Here is a 24,423-nt window from a genome sequence, read left to right as displayed (position 1 = left end):
TTTAAGCTTTTTCTCCTGCTGTCAGCGTGTCCTTAAAAAGCTGCCTGTGAGTGTAATGAAATGTAGCAGCGGCAGTCAACACTGAGAGGGGAGCAAGGGACGGACAGATCCCCCCCCCCCACCCACAGACAGTGGGCTGTAATTATTGGAGCCACTGCCACAATGGTTCAGGAGATGGAGCTGGTCTAATCAGACAGTAGGCTCCTCCAGTCAGCATGTCAAGTATCAAAATGCTGAACCCCAAATTGATCCCAAAGGCACAGCCAGCCCTGTGAAAAATGAGGATTAGATACAGCTCAAAGGGACCTTGTACATGTTGGCAAGTGGTGTAAAAGAGCTTTAAGTGAACCAAGCAAAGGGGTTGCAGTGACTTCCTTCCACCACGCTGAGGCCTCAAACTGAGATTTCAATCAGGTGTGATGAGGTGTGATGAGTCAGTGAACCAGCAACAGCCATTCGTTCAAATGTATTCTCACGCTGCCTTCATGACTTTTTGGTATTCAATGTTCAGAGGCAAGGAAGATACTGAGTTGAGATGTTTGGTATCAAGTTGCGCTTCAACCAGGGGCGGACTGGGACTCAAAATCAGCCCGGGCGACCGGCCCAACTCGGTACCGCTAGTTAATTGTCAACAAGGGGGTGGGGGTGGGGGGGGGGGGTGCTAGTGCATTGTGCGAGTTATGGTACGATATCTGGATTAAGGGGTTGCTTTTTCTCTGCACCGCATGGAAGAAAGGCGAAATGAATGGGCTGTGATTTTAGTATTTTTAAGCAGACGTCAATAATTTGTACGGCCCTCGGAGGATGTTGGAAAAATTGAAATGGCCCTTGAGAGGAAAAAGGTTCCCCACCCCTGATCTAAGTACCAGCTGTACGAATACGTCCCATTAGGTTATCCTCTTTCCCCTCTTAATCCCATTACTTCTAGTGCTGTGTAGACTAGAAAACATCATTCCACATCAACAAATGAAGAAGGCAAACTATTTTATTCCTAAAAGTGTACAACCAAGCCCAAACAGAGCAGAACATTTGCCTCTCAAGACTGTTGAGGCATTGACAGGTGATGGATTTAAGTCATTTATAGCCTAATGATTTGGCCGACTTAAAAAGGAAGTGGAGCATAAGCCTTGTTATCGGAGACATAGTAACCCCTGGGGAGGGCAGCCAGCTCAGCCAGGGATAGAAAGGTTGATGTGTTAATTTAAGGGTCAGTCCAGTTTTTCTGAGGTGTTTAATTTTAATGTAAGTCTGAAATTGAAAATTCCACACCTACATTATAAAAGCTTGGGCTCAGACAAGCTAAATTATACATTAGAATAATATAGTATGTGTGTTCATTATTAAAAAAGGGACCCATAGAGAGCAACTGAATTAGTTGCAATACAAAATGAATAACCTTGTTTGTAGTTTGACTTCAAAGACTATGCATACAACATAACTGAAATGCAGAAACATTGGCTACTTGCATGCTTAAGATGTATCTGTTGCTCCTCTGAGTCACCAGATCAACGTATGAAAGCATGAATCATGACACGGACGAGCAGATGGGCCATGTATGTGAGAACGGGGAACCTTGCTCTACAGAAGTGAGACGGCTGTCCAAGCACTAAACAAACAAAGAATAATGTGAAAAGACAGCCTCTGAAATTGTGCACGAGCCAGTTGGGGATGCAGCTAGGCGTGTGTTTATTCAGCCACAGGCACGAGTCATCTATTGCTAGCAATGCCCTGCATCATGAACACTGTACGCAGTATTTGCTTTAACACGCTCATGAGGATGTTTTTCCAACTTGTTCCTTTTTCAAATCAGGAGATACAGATATATTGTCCTTGTAAAAAATAATCCCCGCAATAATCTAAGTTTAGGGACCCACACACAAACACCATTATAGAAGCAATAATGTGAGAATAAATGTCAGTTCCAGGAAAATGCAGCACATACACACGCGTTTAATGACCGAACACACATGCCCAGTTTCTGAAGGTCCTGATGTGCAGGATGACCTCTCACTCCCACTTCGTTAAACTAAATAACTACCTTCAGTTGCTTACTGTCATGCTTGTGTACAGCAATGTCACACTCATTACCAGAAAAAGGACATCAAAGCAGATGGGCGAACACGATTAACTGAGCCTGGAATCTCTGCGAGAATGTATGTACAGCCAAGATACAACAAGCAATTTGAGGCTCAGCCAACAGAAAAAGACACAGCCTTCAGATCTACAGTAAATACAAGATGAAATTGATTTTGTATATAATGAGAAGAACACCGAGTGTAGGAAGTAAGCTGTTCACATGTATATAAGAGTGATTCTGTAAAAGGAAGAAAAACCCACATAAAAGCACCAGAACTACAATATTGCTTTGTTAGCAGAACTTGCAGTTGATAACAACTTGATTGTGAGACCAGGCTCAAATTGTTAAATTGACAACTTTATGCTGCTTGTCCTTATGCTTGTTATCCCTGACCCATGGAAAAGTGAACCCTCTCCCATGTCAATGTTTCAGGAACAAACACAAACAGCCTTGCTTTCAGCTCGACCACCCTCTATTTTCACTTTATTCAAACAGTTTTGAAAAGGCTTTAGAATACAAAACAAGGTAGAGGTGTTATCTCTCTTCTACAACATTTACAGTACCAGCAGCTGTTTTCGACTAAAATATTCTAATTCTAATGTCGTGAATAAAAAGTTAGCAACTATAGAAAATAAACATAGTGGAAGATGTAGGAGCTAGATAAGATAGTAAGATATTTTCCAGGTGCTGATGGTGCGCAAAACACGCTAAAAAGGAGACATACATCAGTGTTTCCCCTACCATTGTCTTGGCGGGGCGCTGCGTGGCAAATTGCCACTTAAAATGTATCGTCAGCAATGTATGACAAGCAGACTGCTTGTTTAATGTTAGACTCACACCAATAGCTCAATATGATCAGAACACGATTGCTTTCATATCAGAGATCAGATGAGGTGGAGCTGCCTCCAGCGATAGAGGATGAGGCAGAGAGAAGCAGCAGCAGCAACAGCACAGGGTTGCAGCAGGTATGTTATATGCTGTAGTCAGGTGATTTAAATATATCAATGAAAGGAAGAAGTGTAGGCTACATGATAAGAAGGGAATACAGTTTGAATAAAAGTAATACAGTACAGTGTAACACTGTACTTTATTACTTTTTAATGTACAAATACTTTGTTACTGTACGATATCAATAATCCACAGCTCCTCTCTCTGCTCCAGAGGATAAAAAGAAAATTGGTTGCCTCGAAAAAAAATGTTGGGCCATCATTGGGGGGGTACCCGAGCAGCACCCTGCCAAGCCAGTAAACCTAGGGGAAACACTGTACATTCATCATCAAATCACCTGAAACACGGCCCCATAAGAATGACAAAGTTCCTTAATGTTTGCTACATGAAGGTAAAAAAGGCAATGTTTTTCCACGTTCACAAAAAACAAATGTATGGGGGAATATAGTTCATCAGAAATGTTCTGCTGCCACCAAGCAGCAAAATCATTATAATTCAGTCTGAATAAGATTGAATTAGTTAATAGAAAATCCCACGACAACTCAAAATTCCCAGGGTAAAAGGGACAAAAATTAGCCAGAATTGTTTTCAAATGTATCACTTTAGATATTAGATGCACTGCTCAAAATGTACTACTGGAAATGAATACACAGAGGTTGCACATAAATAGAGATTTATCATCATAGCCAACAGCCAGCAGCACGGCCTGCATGCATAAGCCATAACTGCCAATAATTCATATTCATCATTGAATTGAATATGAACCGCAAAAGCAGAAGCCAGCAGAAGCCAAAAACAGCCCAAACTAGCTCACTGGCATCCCTTAGCAACAAACACATGTACTGAGCCAGAACGCAATATGTCATTATCAATGAATGAAAGCTACGCAGCACAGCAGCATACACTTAGCAGCAAACAATAATTTATAATCTAGTTTGATTTTCCAAATCTTTCAAGTGGAACAGTTATAAAAATGTTTTGTTTTTTTAAGTGTATAAATTAATTTAAAATAGAATTTCTGGAAATGTAAATAATTAAAAACACGTAACTAGTGTCTGCAGAGCCTTTTGGAGGATTATACATATGGCTGTGTGTGTCTGTAACCTTTCACCTCATTAACTCAAAGTCGGAGAGCACATTAAGTTGAACTTTAAACTATCTATGGGAGGACTGCAGAGACTCAATGATGTGTAAAAAAAAAAAAACACCCGATGTAGTTTGGCTGTTCCTTTACTTTGTGGAAAGGGCAGAAGTAAAAGGGCCTCTCTCTATCTCTGGAATTAATTAGAAAATCTGCACAGCCATTATTGGCAATTTGTCATTACTGACAATTTATAGGATGGCTAGACAGCTGCACACGTGACCACTGTTACAACAGATAGACTGGTTTCTCTTGTCCTAGTAGCCGGACCGAGAAGAAATCTCTTTCCATCAAACACAATAGATCATATCCATGATTTCGTCCTAGAACTAATCTGAGACCAATCACTTTTTGCATATGAGTAATTTTTACTTTCATCTTTTCCTGGTGATACCATTGGGCATGTTAATTGAAATCTTTGGAGCTGAAAATCTATAGTGGTCTGTGACAGTGGTAAATGAGTCTATCCTGTATTTGAAGTAAGGTGGGAGCTTTTTAACTAATGTAATGCTCATATACCTCAGTTTTCACTAAAAAGTCTCATTTTGTGATTTCAGTTTTGTTTAGCACCATCTACTAACATAGAACATTACACTGATTACAGGACTAAAACAAATGACTTACAGTACTGCTGCTCCCATCATCAACGTGATCAACAAACTCCGTCTCAGACATGACACCTGATCTGGAACAAATACAAAATGCTTTTATAATCTATATCTATACTATACACTAGTCACTGCTTGCTTGACAATTAATAAACAGTCTGGCAAAGAAATGTATGCATCCTATCATCTGGCATCTTGTTTGTTGTTGTGGGTTTTTTTAATTGGGAAAAGTATTTTAGCAGCGTTTTCACTAAACAGCAGTTACTGAAACCACTGAAGCACTATTTGCTATTGAACACGGGGCATGTCTAAAAGTGGGAATCATATTATCTTTAAAGAGCAGAGTCATATGAAGAAAGCTTAGAGCATCACACTTTAGAACAGTTGTTTAGCTATCAGCAAGGATACTCTGAAGGATGAATGTGCAGAGCCATATGATTTGTTATTATCTGTGGCATAGATGTTCCAAATGTTGGCACTGGAAAGATTAATACACTTAATTGGTCTCTTTTAGTTTCATTACTGAGGAGTTTTGAATGTATTTTTACTTGAATATTTAAATACAAAAAAAATACAAAAATATTCTTTGCATTGGCTTTCATTTTACAGCGATTCATATACCATGTTCCATTAAAATACCATGTGAAGAAGCAATACAATCCCATTGGAAGAGGAATGTTCTTTGTGTCTAGTGTAGCCTAGTTATATTAAGATATTAATTTTATATAAATATCTATTTTTAAAACTTTTGTAGCACAAAACTGTGTTATGTTAAATATTTAATATAGTGATGATCCCCTGATGTTAAACGCTAGGATTGGGTGTGGAAACCCTGAAAACTACACTTATTGACATACTGAGCCATTTCACATTTTCCAGATGAATCCTACCTTTTCTCCTTATCGTGGAGTCAGACGCTGGCCAGCTCCATGTCTGTATGTGTTCAAATTAGCTAGCTGTTTGGCTAGCCGGCATGTTTACGAAACTTCACCACGTTGTGTGAACGTGCGGCGTTCATGGACGGTAATTTTGTCAGAAAGACGCTTAAACTCCTGAAAGTCTATTGTTTAACAGCAGGCTAGCATCCCTTCCGACAAACACGTGTGTAGCGTCTTTTTGACAAGCAGTTAGCCATTTTTTCCACGGAGAAGCACAGGCACTAGTTTAGTGGGAATGCTGTTAACAGCATTCCAACTAACTGTTCTTCTACGGACAACATTTGTAATATTATTCCGCCGGGTTATTTTGGCCCTCTTCTCCTCCCGCATTGAACATCGCAGAAACTCCGTTCCAACATCAAAATGTTTAGCTCGGTCGGGAATCGATTGCTATTACTTTTCTCATTCATAACTTTCAGAATTCCAGAGATACATCCCATAATACATCACATTTTTAACATTGAAGTCAATGGAGGAAATCGTCAGACTTCAACAAATCTTCATGCGACTTCAACTGCTAACTGTTCATTCATACTTTCACTCAGAAATCTCATTCCAACTTTAAAATGTTACACATCTTTCTGACATAATTCGTGTAAAACAACTTTTAAATCTGATTCTTGCTTTTAGAGATATTAAACATTGTTCAGACCTTGTTTTAGAGGTTTTCTTCACATTTTAACATTAACTAGAGTGTGTAATGTCACAGCTAGAGTGGAGGACAGCTTGAAATTCGCATTCATATTTTTTTTTTAAACTGCCATAATTCCCAAACCCTACATTCCTGAGACATAATTTATCATGAAAAACGTAGGAAAACATCTCGTAGCTTGAAAAATGACAAATAATTAAGCAAAAAAAATTAAACAAAATGCTTTTTGAGGGCATGAAGTGACAAAAACATTCAACATTCCTCCATTAAACCCCATTGTAATTTCAGGCAGATATTTCCTCTCGGCAGCAGCCGCACACCTTTAGTTAAACTGCCAAAAAGGCCACATTATTAACCCGAAACTACACAAAAATTACACTTCAGATACTCAACTTCCTTGACATGCTTCACGTTTTGAAATTTCAAAGATATCTGTTACGGTTCTTCCACAAAACGTTCACATGTAAGAGGTTTATCTCTCATTCCGAACAATGAAGCCTTTGATCTCTACAGAGCTCGTTAGCTCAACTATAAACACCTGTGTAATGGAAAACGATGATGTCATCACTCCAACTGACATGCTCAGAGCAGCAGAATTCAGATAGCAGTGTGCTAACTAGCCGTGAAGACATCTACAGGACAGTTTTGAGATTTCTTCAAATGCCGTTGCCATGGCAACACAATGGTCGCCTTGAAACACGGTTTTCTCATAACTTCAGTGAAAATACTCATAACAGCCTAGAACTTCACAGGTTTGGTAACGATGCAGCCATCAACGCATCTAAGCGTAGTATGGGGTGTCATCAAATGCCGTTGCCATGGCGACGGACCACTCGCCATGAAAAACGATGTGGCTGTAAATCCAATCGACACGGTCCAATCGTCCCCCAATCTTCACTTGTATATCACCGGTCCATGCCTCAACAGCTCTACGCCAAATCTGAGATCTAACCATAAGCCGTTTCCATGGAAACGTATCCCTCGCCATAAAAGATGATGTCGCTATAACTCCTATGAAAATGTTTAAAAAGTGCTCAAAGTTCACATGTGTACTAACAGTCCAGCCATGAAGACATCTACGGGACAGTTTTGAGATTTCTTCAAATGCCGTTGCCATGGCAACACAATGCTTGCTTGAAAAACGGTTTTCAAAAAACTTCAGTGAAAATACTCCAAACAGCCCAAAACTTCACAGGTTTGGTAACGATGCAGCCATTAACACATCTAAGCGTATTAAGGGGTGTCTTCAAATGCCGTTGCCATGGCGACAGATCATTCGCCATCAAGTTAGTTCACAAGTTTGCAGTTCAAATATTCTGCAACTTTTCCAAGCCTTTTTACTTTCTTTTCTTCTCTCATCACACATTCAAGCCCCCACTGTTCATGTATCATTTTAATCTAAATTCTTCACTTTCTTCTTACACATTACATTTCAGCATAGCAGTTTAGCATCAAATGTTCAGCATAAAGCATTCCCACTAGCAATTTCTTCAGGAATTGCATTCTCTAGTTTAATCTGAGACTGTCTGCTAGTGGTTTGGTTGAACAATATCCTCGCGTTAAGATGTTAAATCTAACATTTTTATAAAAAGTATTTTAAATGTGTGCTAAAGATAATACACTTTGTTCAGAGTGAACTCACTAACTATCTTATTTTAAACAAACACTTACTCGTGCAAATCAGCCAATCAAGACACCTGCATCACCGGTCAAATTGGGTACAGATGTCTCTCTCGCTTCATTGCGCATGCGCAGTTCTTCCACATTGACATTGCAGCGTCCTTTTGAGCCAAGCGCGTTAAAAACAACATATACACTATCGAAATAATGATAATTAATCAAATACTTTATGCCATGCATTAATACAGAATTGCTTTAAGTCATGAATTCGGAAGTACTGCTAAGTATCACTAAAACAAAAACAATTCTGGCAGCAGGTACAGGGCTTTGGCTGGTTCAGGGGCACATTTAGTTCATAAAAGCCCACTTATGTTGCGCATGTTATCTATTATTTTTAATATAGGACTTATAAAAAACGCTTTTACCACAACTGCCTACAGTATGTATGTCTTATGGCCCCTAGCCTACGATTTAGTCCTCAATTTCACTGACACACTCACGCTCACTCTCACACTCACTCTCACACACACACACACACACACACACACACACACACACACACACATACACACACACACACACACACACACACACACACACACAAACACACACACACACACGCAAGCACATACACACACCATAGACAGACACACACACACCACACACACACACACACACACACACACACACACACACACACACACACACACACACACACACACACACACACACACACACACACACACTAGTATCAGCATGTGTTTAGGTCATGAGCCAGAAAATCACAGTATGACCTACCTGCTGGGGGTTAGGGTTATTTATTTATTTAATCGTTTATTTGAATAGGGACAATGCACATTAATGCACACATAAGACAAATAATGCTTCAAGTGTAAATATGCCGGATTTTAGCTTTGAGCTCATTTCCATCCATAGTCCCTGACATACAACATATAAGAACATGACATTTATAAACATAGCAAAAAATGAATACATGATATGCAAAAAGAGCAAGAGCAGCATACACAAGTACCGCATGGCAGTACAATATAGCAGCAACAACATATAAAGTGCAAGAGATGATACAAGAGCTACATAAAGTGCATTTAGCGGTGATTGCACGTCTGTTTGTTTCTCAACCATTCTTTGAGTTGACCTTTAAAGCTATTGAGAGTGACAATCCCGTTGGGAGGCTATATTCTGTACCTCACAGACACTGGTTTCTGACCTAGTGCAGCGTCCAGTGTGTTTTTTGTGGATGAATTCCCCTAAGGTCCATGTAAACATTTATATAAAAAAGCATATACTTTTAAAAGACTTAAAATCGTCAAAACTCAAGAAATTGTGTTTATCAAGGATGGTACAGTGGAGCGAAACCTTTATCTAAATGTTTGGTGATTAGTTTTGACACCCATTTCTCAGCTATAGATGAGAAATGATATCTTACTCATAATGTAATGTAACCAGTGGCGGTGGTTCTGCAGTAGCTAATGAGCTGGATGGGGAACTCCAGCTTCATTGCATCCTTTTAAATCACCATAAGACTTTGAACGTTGCACTGATGAGGCTCTGGGTCTCCCTGTCTGTCGCAATGATATCTGAGCTGTGGATTAAACTGTAAGTGTTTGCTGCTGGGACGTATTGCAGTATAAAGTGACGATAGTTATTCTTTGTATCCAGACACTGACTTGCCATGAGCTTGATCTAGGTTACAGTGTATTATTTGCACGTTTTACATCAAATATGCTGTGTTCAACGTGATGTTCGTGACATCAGCCAGATACGCAATCATGCGTCGTGCTTCTATTTATTGCACTAACAAGCTATTTTTAAACAGGGGTGCATCAACGTGATTTTTACTCTGACAGAGAAGACAATATAAATAGATACAGAAATCGTAGTACTTTCATGTCTTTTTCAGAGACGCCATCGTGTCAATGCGCAATTGCGCAGCCAGGGAACCCTGAGCTGTGAGACCAGAGGCAACAGAGGGGCTTCAAGATCACTGCAGCGCCACACAAAAACTCCTGCTGAACCCCATTCATGAAACAGACTTCCAAATATCCTCTTTGTGATCTGGTGGGCATCCTCTATGAATTCCCTGAGATTGCATGGAGGCTGTTTGGGGTACCGCTTCAATTATTGAAGACATTGGGAGCCTGGGGAGGGTAAGCATGGCTATGTGTAGGACACAAATATGGTGTGACTGCAACTCACGATGACAGTTCGCATCAGGACTGCGGATGTTCTCATGAAAAGTCTGGATATTTTAGAGGAAGCACGATGGACGCGGCGGACATAGTTGCTTCCGTTTTGGTTTTGGGGATTATTATCGTATCGTTGCTGTCAAACGTTGTGGTGCTGATCTGCTTTCTTTACGACCCGGAGATCCGCAAACAGGTACCTGGTCTGTTTATTCTCAACCTGACGTTTTGCAACCTGTTGCTAAGCGTGTCCAACATGCCACTAACTCTGATCGGGCTCATCACCACGGGCCATCCCGGAGGCAGCGACTTCTGCCAAATTGTGGGTTTCCTCGACACTTTTCTCACCACTAACTCCATGCTCAGCATGGCAGCTCTCAGCATCGATAGATGGGTGGCGGTGGTGTTCCCTTTGAGCTACCACTCAAGAATACGGCACCGGGATGCAGTGTTAGCGTTGGCATACACGTGGATACACTCGCTTTGCTTCTCCATGGTGGCCACCTGTCGCTCCTGGGTTGGGTACCATCACCTTTACGCATCGTGCACTCTCTGCAATGTCAGGGCGAGGGCAGCCGGGACGCAGTTCATCATCTTTACCGTGGCTTTGCACTCTCTCACTTTCCTCCTCACGCTGATCGTGCTGTGTGTAACCTACCTGAAAGTGCTGAAAGTTGCACGGTTTCACTGTAAACGCATAGACGTGATCACCATGCAGACGTTGTTGCTGCTTGTGGATATTCACCCCAGGTAAACATAAATCGATTAAGTGTAATACATTGTACCTTTGCCTTTACTTTTTGTCCTGTGAATCCTTTCAGAAGGAACATTTTGATACTTTGCCAAAATCAGAACATGCAGACATAATGTGCGCTTAAGAGACACATAATGACCAACAGCAGAGGATGTTGTTGTAATTTCTCTTATTTAACTAGTAAACAGTGCTCAGTGGATTAGTTAATAGATTGAAAAATAAGCATTTCCTTTCCCTTCTTCATTCAAAATATATCCTTTTTGGGGAAGTTTGTTAGACAAATGATCAGAGAAATGTCACCCCAGATTATTGCACTGCAAATTATTCATTATATTAAATCAAAAGGTTATTTTAATTATTGTATTTTAATTATTGTACAATTTAATTATAATCAAAGTGTTTGGTTATGTATGTTATTTGCATTAATATACTGTCAATATACTTTTAACTCCTTTAAAACACAGAATGCATACAACTTTCTGGGGCATTCCTCTTCAGGCTACACATGAATATACAAAGTCCTCCACTGATGATGGTTGAACTTCACATTAGCATGTCCCAATTGTCCCATTAAGGTCAGCAAGACCTTCCGCTTTGTTTTGCACTTCAATCATTTGCCATCCATCTTGATTTAGTCAAATAATTAAACTTTGAATTGCTCTTTCACATTTACATATTTGATACCTGCGCAGTGTGAAATTCAGTGTAATCATCAGAGATAACAGGGCACAGTTCACCACTTTCTTCACGTCCATCCCACATGTTTTTCTCCATGGACTGCTTCATTATGTTTGCATGTCTCTGATTATGCCTCCTGGGTAGATAATGGTGCATGTGTGCTTTCGCAGTGTTCGCCAGAAATGCTTGGATGAGCAGAGGCAGAGGAGGCAGAGGGCCATCAAGAAGATCAGTACTTTCATCGGCACATTTGTGGTGTGTTTCACCCCCTACGTCATTACAAGGTGAGCAGAAATGTATCTTATTGTATATAGTGTTAGGGGGTTTATAGGGAGTTTTGTTTTACAAACAGTCTCAAGGGGATTTAACTAGTTTAATTCTGCACATTTTGTCATTTATCTATGATTAATTTTAGTTTTTTCAGCTTCAAAAATAACTCTCCCAGGATTTTTTTTTAATTCGATTTGGAAAGAGTGACTGTGGGTTTCACTTACCTTGTTCTTGCTAATGTGCTTGTCTTATCGTCTGAAAACAGAAGGTGATAATGATTTTCTATGCTGTCTTGTTATCTTGTCAAATATTTAACTGCCTCCTTTTCATAATCTCACAGTTTCTTGGTTCTACACACGTTTCTAATCCTTGTCACTGAGTCTTCAGAACTGGGTAAATACACAGGAGGGAGAGAGGCAGGGAAAGAGGAAGATAGCAAATGAGTCAGAGATGGTATCACTGGCTCTCATTAGTATTAGTCCCAGTATTAGCGGTGGCAACCTGTCAGAAGCTGTTCGAATTGTGCTTTGGAAATAAAAAGGAAGCGCATTAGGAACAGTGTGGTGGTGAGACATGTTAGACTTAAGGAGATCACGCTAATTAAGAAGATGGATTAAAGACATAACAAAGCTCCTGTTGCTTTTCCCTTTTGTCCTTAATTTGATTTAGGACTTAAGATGTGTCAGGCACTGAAATTGGTGTGAAAGGATTTTAACAAGGAAGAAGTCCAGAATTTAACACCACTCAGTTCAGATTTCCTACAGAAGTGTTGACATTTCATTGAAGTGAAATGACTTTTAAACAAAATATCACAGCACTGAGGGAGGGTGACGGTCATTTGCTTTAGCAGTCTTCCACACCACTTGCACTTATCTGAGAAAAGGCTTGCATGGATAGTGTTTGACTTTATTTGTCTCTTTTTGTCTTTATTTGAGGTAGAATTGTAGAGCTCTTCTCCCCGTGGCCTATAAGTCCTCACTGGGGCGTGCTGTCCAAATGTTTGGCCTACAGCAAGGCAGCCAGCGACCCGTTTGTCTATTCTCTGCTGCGTCACCAGTACAGGAAGACCTGCAACCTGCTGGCTAACAAAGTCCTAAAGAGGAGTCCACTCAACTCCTCCTCCCTCAGGATGGAGAACACTGCAGCGTGGTGCCAAAAAAACTCCAACACGACCAACAACATCCAACCTACTGCCAACAAACCAGTGTGCCCGTGAAGGTCACAGAGACACTCTACCGGGCTATGGGTCTTTGATGTTAGATGTTACTTTAAGTTGAACTCAGTTCATGAGAAAATCAACATAATTGATCTCTTTTGATGGTGTAACATCAGGGCACACCATTACCAAATTATTTGTTAAAAGAAAAGGCCTTCAACATTACGCATTTTTCTTATTGTCAACAAATACAATGAAAAGATAAAAAACCACCAACACGATGTCCCCAGCAGCCTGTGGCAAACCAAGCTAATGTGTACCTACAGAATATATCATTCTTTAAAAATAGGTCATAAATAAATATTGGGTATGAAAAAGGCAAAACGTTTAGCTGTTCACACAGTTATTTTAAAACCGTTCTTTAAAACAGTAGTAAAAGGGACTTTGTAGAAAATGGGCATCGATATTTACAGCAGCAGGACTGTGTACAGAATATTAACACCAAATAAACTACAATGCCCAGCATGCAAGGAACAAGGAAGTAATATATATATATATATATATATATATATATATATATATATATATATATATATATATATATATGTATATATTCGGTAATATAGAATACCCTTTAAAGAAGTATAGATGGACCATTTTCTAGGACGTATTTGTAGATTGTAATAAAGTGTAATACTGTCCGCAAAGATTGAACGTTTCTAATGCGATCATTTTGTAGCATACTGGTAAATGTGTTTCAAATACTTTGTGTACCATGTAAAGTAACCCTTTGGTGACTCATTTGGTAATTATGTCTTTAAAGACTCGATCCAGATGTTAACAGGAGTGTAGCCCCATCTCCAAATGTCAGGACACAGGAGCTTGTAACCCTGAATATTTTAGCAGGTCTTAACTATTACCATTCTCTGATGCTTCAAGGTTAGATCAAATCAGTACGGCATTACCACGTGAATAAACCCAAGAGTATTTTCATTACCTCAAGTATATAAGGATATTCACATCATATAAACAATGTTTTACATCCCACCTGAACAGAATGGCTGAATATTTAAATTCAAGTGTAACCTCTGACCTCAATGTTGATTCTCTGGCTGGATAAAGGGAATGGATGCTATAAAATAGATGGTAATTTAGTCATGTTTTATGCGCCGCACTGATGGTTTAATTGAAATGACTGTCTGTCGTAGCTGTGAGGCCTGAGTTCTAAAGTGCCTTTTAAGCTATGAGCTCTCTGATTTAATCCAAGCACAACAACACAACAGACCAAACCTTCACATCATGTTGTTTTCTTGCTATTCTGTACTGTGGTTAAGAGTGGTTTAGTGTGTTATGCAGTTTGGTCATATTGTAAGAAAAGTATAGGTAATGTTTATTTTGTAATACTGCCTCATTGTACTGTTGCATTGGGCAAAACAGGGTGAATATTATTTGAATGTTGTAGCAACTATCCAGTGATGTGTAATTAACATTCCAGCTCATGCCGTGTGAGCGGCTATGCAATGTCTGGGGTGTAGAAATGATACATTTTGAAAAAATTGGCAAATCAGGATGTTGTGTTTTTATTTTACCGTAACAGTGAAGCCTTTAAAAGGCTTAACATTTATTTATTTTTGTCAAAACTAAATACATTTGTGATTATATTGCAATAAATGCTGTGCATTTTGACATTTTAAAATCCTACGACTGTCTTTTATACATTTATTAATTGTTGCTATTTGACTTCTAACAATGCATAGACAGTTCAGCTTATTTTTACTTAAACAATGCTTTCCAAAAGACAATGTACCAAATCTTAACACCTTCATCCTCCCACGCTGATTAAGTCAAGGAAAGGAATAATTCATTTGAAAATAATTTAAGATGTGATCCACCCACCACTGCTGCTGTGGCACCAGAACAAAGACTTTTCACAAAAGCATTGGAGCTTCAAGTTAAAGGCTTTTTTTTAATAGTAGAGCTTTTATAGGGAGTGGGATACAAAGAAAATGAGCCAACAAAAAGCGAGGAAAGTAGGCTTTACCTAACCAAGTTGGTGCAGCTGGGAAAGTACGAAAATAATATCGAAATCTGCATCCTCCATCCTCCTCATTTTCTTCATAATCCACATTTCTATCCTCTATCCAACATGACCACTCTGTTTAAACCGCTGTTACCATTTAGCCACTTTGATAAAACCGCCTGAAGGAATACTCATTCTGTCTTCATCAAAAACGTGAGACAATTATGACTTGTCACGCATCAAAGATTTCTCATTATTCACCAAGGAAGGCAAAAGCTGCATTTGTTATATCACCGTATTCAGTAGTGCTCGCCAATCAAGGGCAATCAGTGGACTGTCTTCACAAAGTTTGGAAGGATCCTCAGTCTGGAGGTGTGTGCTCATTTAATCTCCTTGGGAGACTCAGTGAGTGGGTGAGGCTGACACAAACCTGCCATACACAAAACACACTGCACAGACCTTGTGATTAAACCAGAGCGCGTAGGAAGAACAAGAAAGCAGACGAAAAAGGCAGAGAAGACGAGTGCGATGGCTGACTTAATAAAACCCCCACGCGGAGAAAGTGTGTTTTCTCCCAGACTCATAACGGTAGTCCCTGCTACATCACAGGCTGTCAAATGTCTCAGTTGATATTTGATATTCTAAGTATCTGTTGTGTTTCATGAGCTATACTTGCACAATTATATGAACAAAAACATATGTTCTACTTTACCATTGAATATATTTTCCATCATGTCTCTTAAATAACATGCAATGCTGCCACAAAGACTCAGTGCAGCCACTGTCTGTATGTCAAATTCAGACTTTCTGGACAAAAAGAAAGATATAGTGTCTCTAAATGATGGATGAGGAAATAACTGGCCACAGTTCAGATGCAAACCTCAGACAATACACACAAACATGTCCTGGCTGGAACATTCAATAATTAAATGGGCATTTCTGATAAGTATTTTTTAAATATCTGCGTTGACAGTAAGTGGCTGTCAAATTAACATCCAGATTAACTGGACCCACCCATGCACGGCAACTTCTTTTAATTAGTGGCAGCAACACTGAACTGCATAAGTAATGAATCCTCCATAACTCACTGAGAAAACCAAACTGATTTATCTTATTTTAATTTCTTAATGCCAGCAAAAGAGCAAACAAGGCGTCTCACTGCACGCACTCTTAGGTTTGCTCATTAATCATATGAATACATAGCAGGTGTTCAAACATCACAAATCACTTGATCACAGCAACCAAAACATGAAGTGATAATGAATACTGCAAATATGTCTTTTAATTTTGTATCATGGTGTCATTTACTTTCAGTCTTTTGTTTTCTTCATCCTTAACCTCTGACAGGCCTGTCTATAACTCTTCTAGGGGACCGACTGCAGGCATGAAATGCGAATCATGGGAATGTTGGACCCAGATGTCACAGTATTCCCTACCCCTCGAGCAAAGACTTGCTGTACTCACTGGGAAAATTAAAAAAGAACATCTATTTCTGTTCAGGAATGCTGTATTTGTTTTTGCGGGGGTTGTAAAAACATTGTTTTCTTTGTCACAATCGTATTTTATCCAATGTTTCCATGGTATCACAGCCTACAAGGGAAAATCTCCAACCTCTGATTTAGCATTTGGAGGAGCCTAAAGGACTTTAGATTATTATAGTCATTGATCCAACATGTTTTTAAAAAGCTTTCAAAAGCACAACTGTGTCAATTATCGAAAAGATAAGAACAAAACCTGATTCACAGGCAAATCCACCATAAGGGTAAGGGTCTGCTCCAAGGCTCCATGTCACAGCAAAAACATGTCTGCATAAAATTACATTGTAATCCGGTTCAATAGTCGTTAAGCCATTTCCTTCCTAACCCCACATGCCAGCCTGCTGATGACACTGAGGGAGGGATCAGTGGATAGCCAAAGAGATTGGGATTCATCCTTTGGAGAACATGGATATCTGCTCCAGATGTATTGGCAATTCACTCAATACTGTAGATCTTAAAGTGCACCTATCATGCTATTTGTAGGCAATAGCATGTGTTACTCAGATATATACAAATATATATAAAAACATGTCTATGAAGTGTTTTGCTCAAAATAACAAACAGATCACCCATTCATTATTTCTGAAACAGTATGGAGCTCAAAGGCTTTCTCTCTTGCCGGTTATACCACAAGGTGAGTTCCTTTTTATATCCAGCTTCTTCACAGCTATCCAGTACAGGTTAGCTCTGAGTGTTAGCGATGCTAATGTAAACACCGACCATATTACGTCCAAAACAGTCGGGCATTGTTTCTGATAGCAACTTTCTGATAGTACCGTGGGTCCACATTTCCGATATTATGTCATATCGGACGCAAATCTGGATCAGCTCCGTTGTACCACCGTTTTTAGAGATTTGGGTACGGATGAAAAGAGAGAGGGTTTTATTTTCTGATGCTGTGTGAGTTCCCTGACACACCGGGGACACATATTTTTGTATAAAAGACATCAAAAAGTGCATTTTGCATGATAGGTCCCCTTTAAGATATTTCACCAAAAAACTAAAATTTCATCCTCAAGGTGTCGTAGGAGAAAAGGTCAGGGGATCAATTGAGACGGTACAGGCTTCATCCTCTGGGGGCTGTCTCTATACAATTTCATGGCAGTTAATTAAATGTTAAGGTGTTTGTACCGATCCGTGCTATACGTAGCTAAACATCTAAATGATTAATTTGGGTTTTGATGACGTTCGTTAAAATAATGGCCAGAGTCAGAAAAGTATACCCAATTTCACTTCATTAATTAATTTGCTTTGGAGCAAAGGTTCTCCCAAATAATATACACCAGTAACACTAAAGCACATTAACCCTGGTTGGGACCATTTCTTTATCCTACAGATTTGTCAGTCAAATTCAGAATCAAGCACATTAACTTGTGGTAGACACATACACTTAAGTGTATGTAATTGATCTGAGTCATCCTGATCTCCATTCAAGCAGCAATCAGCTGACAGCACTCTGTACACCCTAAGCACCGCACTGTTCCAGATTTAAAGCATTTAAGTCCCTTAAGAGCCTAATCGAATATGGCCTTTACGTGAGTAGATTAGTGCCGAGTCATAAGATCTCTAAGATCCACTTTCTAGGCAATTGGTTAAGAATGATCAGCAGACTCTAAAAGTAAAATATATGCTTTGAAAGATATAGAGGTTTTGCACACATGGTAGATATAAAAGTCTTCAAATGTAGTAACTGTTTTGACTGTACGTTTTGTGTCAGTTTGACACAAGCGACTGATAGTGAGGGATAAAGAAAGACAGAAAGTGTAGGAAAGGCTTTACAGAGACACATTACTTATTCAATCACAGAGTCCTTTTTCTACATCTGTATAATGGCTTTCAAATCAGAGACACTGGCTGTGCCTAAAAGTGTAGCTTCACTTCTTATATCAAATCCACAGCAGAGCAATGCTGCTTTGCATCCAACAAGAGCGAAAATCCAGAGGAAGATAATCAGCAACATGTTGTAGGATAAAAAATGCTTAATTTCTTTGTAATCTTATCCCTAATCAAAATGTACGAAACATAGGCAAGGCAGGCAAGGCAGGCAAGGCAGGCAAGGCAGGCAAGGCAGGCAAGGCGGGCAAGGCGGGCAAGGCGGGCAAGGCGGGCAAGGCGGGCAAGGCGGGCAAGGCGGGCAAGGCAGGCAAGGCAGGCAAGGCAGGCAAGGCAGGCAATTCAAAGTGCTTTACAAAATAAAATAAAATAAATGTAAGAAGAAATACAGCAGAAACACATTATAAAATGGCATTTAAAAACATAGATAATAAAATAAACACACAACAATTATAGAATACATGGATAAAAACCATATTGCAGTGTGAATATGAAAAGCTCAATCAAAAGCAAGTAGTTAGAGTTGCAGCGGACCTGCAGGATTCAGGGAGTTTGTTCCAGATAGTCTAATAGCTAAAAGCTGCTTTTCCATGTTTAGTTCTTATTCTTGGAACAGAGAGCAGACCCGTCCCAGAAGACCTGAGACTCCTGGATGGTTGATAGTTATGCAAGAGATCGTTAATATAATGTGGTCCTAAACCATTCAGTGTTTTGAAAACCAGCAGCAGTAGTTTATAATCAATTATTTGACAGACTACCTACATAGAAGGTGTAACCATTTCGTTTTAACACCAAGTGAATCAATAGGCATTCTTGCTTCATCATGAGTGCTTATAGAGAAAACTCAAGAGTACTAATTGGTATCCTGCATGATCACATTTACTAGGCCTAGTGTACTGTAGTAATGTTACGGTTCCTGCTGCCGACAGTAATTTAGAGCATGATGTGTGTGGTGTCACTCTTCACGGTGAGTCATCTCCAACCATCTGTTAAATGATCTGAAGACGCAGTAACTGGAGAAAGTTATATTGAATTAGTAATTTGGAAGTACAACAGATGGTTCCCAGTGAAACCTTTGATTGGTATCCAATAATTAAAGCACCACGAGGAGACATTTTTGAAAGAATGTTTAATTTATTAAGGGCTTTATGTAGATTAGCTCAAAGTAATTTAGATACAAACTAATGATGAATGCATGAACATTTTTCTATTTTCTATTTTCATATCATATGCTGAAATAGGTTTAGGAAGAATAATCTTCAGTTTCTTGTATCTCGTTCAGGCTTTGCGTGGGTGGCAGAATGATAAATATTCAGCTGAAGTAGAATACACAGAGGGATGAATACATTTATATATTAGAATTTGTTAAGGTAAAAAAAAGATTCACTCTGTAAAAACTCAATCTGTTACTTCCTAGATGAGTTATTTAAAACAAATCTGTCACCGTGATGTAAGCCACAATGTATACATGTTGTATGAAGGCTTAGGCAGTAAAAAACCTGTATCTGAACACATTGTTCAAACCAACTCATATCAAACTTAGTGCCACAAATGCTGTCTTGTCTTTTCTGACCTTCATTTCTCCAGTTAGCATGCTGCCCATGTTTACCAGTGCTGCCCGGTATACAAGGCACGTATTCACACAGCCGCCTCCGACTTCATTGATGCAGCGCTGCAGCAGACTCTCAACTTGGCAAAATCAATTCACTTGTCTAAACAGTGTAACAGTGACATTAAATCCCTTTATTTTGCCCAATATCTAAAAGAAATGTTTTAAAGCACACAGCTTAATTTGTCAAATCCAATATGTGGAGTAAGTAGTACTACCTTGATACCATTAATATAGTTCTACCTACACAGCCACTTTCCCCAACATCCAATGAACATGGCGTTGTACCTTTGCCTTGTGACATTTAGCTATAATACCCTTTGATAGACCTCAGGCTTTAAGCTGATGCTATGAGACGCATCTGACAGGTGATTCCACCTTTTTCATTACTCTGCTGTCAGCCGCAGTGAAGGCTGGGTGTGTCAAAAGTTGGCAAAAAGACCCACTCTGACATGAGGTACCATTAGAACACCCATCAGACAATAATTGAGACCAAAGAGGGGCACGTCTAAACTGACATTGGGAGGACAAATCCTTTTTTAAGGTGTGTTAGAGCTCAGACGGTTAAAGGTAGAGCAGAGGAGAAGACACCACTCAGGTTGTTATGTTATAACAAATGATATTCGCCACTTCATGCGCTAGTAGGAGAAAAAGATATCAACAGAATATATTCTGAATGGCAAATGCCATGTGAGTGGAGAGTGACGTTCAAATGCAGCAAGATGTGATTTTAGCTCAGTGACCATATATGTCTCTTTCCAGCCTCGCTCCACTCAGTCAATACCTTCAACCACAGAGGAAATCTGAAAGAGAAATGTTAGGAGGAGCCATTATAAGAAATGGAGAGAATTCAATGGGAAGGGATTGGAAATCTATCAGGAAGACGAAGAACAAAACTGATTCATGCAATTATTGTTTCAACCAGCTAAGAGCCCGTGGCTTAGGGAAAATCCATCAAGTCATTTCGTTAGACCTCAGCAGTGAAAAGATCCGGAGACATTGCATCTACTTTCTGGTTACACTTGAACAAGCCCCTTTCACAGAGGTCAACCGAACTAGCAGGGTCAAGTCCTGTGAAAAGGAGAATGACGTCTTGCCAAACATAACCAATGGAGACCTGGGGACTGCAGATGCCTTTCCTGCAATTAAAAAAAGACTAAATCAGGGAGGATATATTAAGAGAAATGGTAAAGGTGTCAGGGTGCAGACCCAGAAGCAGTACAAACAGGGAGGCAGGTGTGGGGATGCAAACAGAAGGTGAGCTTTTATTAAATTAAAATCTGGTATAACGTAAAAAACGGCAGGGGCAGGCGAGGAGGAACAAAAGGGAAAGTAACAAACAAAACGAGAAGAAACCGGGAACACTCAGGAGACACAGGGAAGACAAGGGAAATCCAGACATGACATCAGAACAAAAAACCCCATGAAAAACCCATAAGACAATCAAACAGGAGGGAACACACAGGAAGGAAGACAAGTCAAGACAGGAGAAGGGAATTTCAAAAATGAAACAGGAAACTATACACAAACAAACTAAAATCATGACAAAGATATCTATATCCTGCATTTTTTAAGTGTACATTGTTGTCAAGAAACACTGAAAGGCTAAGGTTGATCTGTAGAAGCAGAGTTTTCATCCCTTGTGCAACCAAGTGTGCTCTGTTGCTTCACAGCAGAGAGATCCAGCGGCCTGGGGCTCTCGTGTTCAACAGGGTCTGCATGAGTTTTCCTCTGAGTGCTTCAGTTTCCTCCCACAGACCAGAGACATGCAGCTCAGGTGAACTGGAAACTGTAGGTGTGATTGCTTTGTCTATTTGTCAGCCTTGTGAGAGTGCCAACCTGTAGGGAGGACACGCTGCCTCTCGCCCATTGTGTGCCAGGAAAGGCTACAAAACAGGCGTGGGCACAGATAATAAAGAGATCCAACCAATTTCAAGTTTGAAAACATCACCCAGTGCTAAAGAAACATTTATTGTGTGACTATCTTTCTTATTTTTCCGTTTTAGTGCCTCTTTTTAGCCATCTTCCATTTTGGTCTACGAGGAAAACTCAGATTATCATGTTACTCCAAAGATGAATTTCAACATCATTGAACATGATTTTCCTGTAGCATCCCCATTAGGGAGACATGGCAGCAATCCACAAATGTTAAATGGATAATCATAACATTTGGTAAATACTCAATATGGTGATCCCCTTGATGCTTTGTTTGGCGTCACTAAATCTTAAATTTGTACTTGTCTTGTGTTTATGTCCGAATAGCAACAAAAAACAGCTGGTATCCTTCCCAACCTTATCTGTACTCTCTTAAGCAATAAACATACTAGTATGAATGTCCCCCCAATGTGCTATTCACAACCTCGGAGGTGGACATATTTCCGGAAGCTCAAACTTCACATGTTGTGATTTGCTGATGTTTTCCAAAATGGCATGGAGGCTCATTTGTGGGATGACATATTTTTGCAAGTTTCTCTTTCTTACAGAAGACATTTTCTGTAGGGAGATTTAAATATGTTTCAGTTATTACTCTGAATGCAAAATATTATCAGACTTGACAACTGTGGCCCAACCCTGAAGAATAATACACAAATAACCAAGTTGTCATGGTTTCAGGGCCATGTAACCTTTGATGTGTGTGTGTGAAAGAAGAGTTGTACATTTGAAGATTTGGGTTTAGAAGTCAAAGTGAGAAGAAATTATTCAAAATGCCACTTAAACACATGTTTATATACCTCAAAAGCAGCAAGGCAATTGTAAACATTTTAGGTATGATTCAGATCTTCTATCAGGTTAACATTTGAAAGGGTTTAAAGCAGGGGTGTCAAACTCAAGGCCCGGGGGCCAAATCCGGCCCGTGACTTCATTTTCTGTGGCCCCACAAGAGCTTGCAAAGATTATTATATGTTTATTATATACGGTTACATGATGATTTACAGAAGCACGTTGCCCATAAACTACATGTCCCGTAATGCATCTCAAATTAGACTTTTTTCTCAGAATTTGACTCTTTTTTTTAAATGTTACTTTATTTTTGAATGTCACTTCCTTTTTTTTTAATGTCACTACTGTTTTTAGATTTTGACTTTTTTTCCAGCTTTTCTTTTTAAATTATTTTGTGACATTCTCACTGAAGAGACTTGCAATTATTTGCCCCAGACTTATATATATATATATATATATAAGTTACAACCGGCTCTTTGAGTGCAGCCATAATGCTGATGTGGCCCGCGATTAAATTGAGTTTGACACCCCTGGTTTAAGGGATCCAGGGATCAAACATTAACCATGTCCATCATGAAGGGATGTTCATGTTTCGTATGGTTTCTCTTTCTTGAGTATTAATTTTCTTATATTTAGCACATTGACTTCGAACAAAGTGTTTCCTGGAACTACTTTGAGGTGTAATAATATTAAGTCCTCCTATTTTCAGTCACTACTTAGCCCTCTAATGACGGCAGTGTCTTCTATCTATCCTCGAGTGTTAAAGCACAGCAACACTTGCAACATCGACCTTTAATTAAATCTTCCAGAGTCCCCCACTGCTGTGCTCTCGTGAACTTCACAATATCATCATCACGACGCAGTAACATGCGATGATATCCGATGCAGATTCACCAAAATGGTTTAACGCTTCAGTTCAACTATTGCCTTAATCTACAGTGTTTTTTAAAGATGGAAAACACGAGCAAAAGAAAGAAGTGATAAGCATGAGCAATTATGAAACATTAGCACTTAGTCACAAAGAGTTCAAAACAATTCAGCTTTGGCCAGTGAGACTGTTATTGATTATTTGCCTGTGTATTGGTAGAGCATAAATATGTGTAAACATATGTGTGGCAATAGTGTCTTTTTACAGATTGTCCTTCATATAGTGTAGCATATGTACTTGTCTTTGTTACAAAAACAATTCACAAAAGTGTTGCCTTTTTTCATTTTAGCAGGATGAAATAAACAGAGCCCTAGCAGCGAGCCTCTCTATTGTGCAATCAAATGAGATTGCCGGATGAGTTTCCTTTCACTGAAATTGAAGTCATAGTAGAGTTCAACCATGAATGATTGCCTCTGCTCGGCCCCAGAAGTACGCAGAGATGTGTCTCCATCATTCTTTCACTCTGTCTCCGCGAGCATGAAGACAGACATGTCGCCTTCAGATGCAGCCGACTGTTGTTGCTGCTGCAGGGTCAGCGTGAGGAAACTGCTGTGCACATGATGCACATCTGTAACACAAGGCTGGTTCAACAGGGGTTGGATGTTTGCGCACACATTCCTAACTATCTGTGTATATTAACAACAATGAAAGACTGTGGTGATAATCCTGGAGCGGTTCCATACTGTATATAGAAACATTCCTGGGACTCTATGACAGCAACACACATG

At 39.5% G+C, this 24,423-nt stretch overlaps 1 protein-coding gene and 1 long non-coding RNA gene across 4 annotated transcripts in view; one reads left to right on the top strand and one right to left on the bottom strand.

Moving 5' to 3' along the window:
* LOC307045280 overlaps nt 1-6,894 on the bottom strand; it is an 87,504-nt gene extending 80,610 nt beyond the window's left edge. The window contains exons 1-2 of one of the 3 annotated variants that reach the window (XR_013809839.1): nt 6,758-6,894; nt 4,791-4,851 (exon numbers count right to left, since the gene is read on the bottom strand). This is a non-coding gene — a long non-coding RNA (uncharacterized lncRNA). Of the gene's footprint in view, nt 1-4,790; nt 4,852-5,664; nt 6,015-6,757 lie in introns of those variants that run through there. The other 2 variants (XR_013809840.1, XR_013809841.1) reach the window with 2 other exon arrangements.
* Nucleotides 6,895-9,831: 2,937 nt separating this feature from the next.
* On the top strand, nt 9,832-13,611 carry LOC307042657 (G-protein coupled receptor 26-like). The gene is made up of 3 exons (XM_079686643.1): nt 9,832-10,938; nt 11,791-11,904; nt 12,830-13,611. Exons 1-3 carry the CDS (start codon nt 10,268-10,270, stop codon nt 13,104-13,106), a joined length of 1,062 nt encoding a protein of 353 aa, XP_079542769.1. The 5' UTR covers nt 9,832-10,267; the 3' UTR covers nt 13,107-13,611.
* Nucleotides 13,612-24,423: the final 10,812 nt, after the last annotated feature.

Source organism: Notothenia rossii, assembly GCF_949606895.1.
Source record: "Notothenia rossii genome assembly, chromosome: 6".
Lineage (NCBI taxonomy): Eukaryota > Metazoa > Chordata > Actinopteri > Perciformes > Nototheniidae > Notothenia > Notothenia rossii.
The sequence above is the reverse complement of the archived record's forward strand: the minus strand, read 5'-3'. Positions and strand labels throughout refer to the sequence as shown.

Excerpts from the sequence above, each read along its gene's own strand:
- LOC307042657 (XM_079686643.1), top strand. The coding sequence starts at position 10,268 with ATGGACGCGGCGGACATAGTTGCTTCCGTTTTGGTTTTGGGGATTATT. Across the intron at positions 10,939-11,790 it reads CTTGTGGATATTCACCCCAG|TGTTCGCCAGAAATGCTTGG; the intron begins GTAAACATAAAT and ends GTGCTTTCGCAG. Across the intron at positions 11,905-12,829 it reads ACCCCCTACGTCATTACAAG|AATTGTAGAGCTCTTCTCCC; the intron begins GTGAGCAGAAAT and ends TATTTGAGGTAG.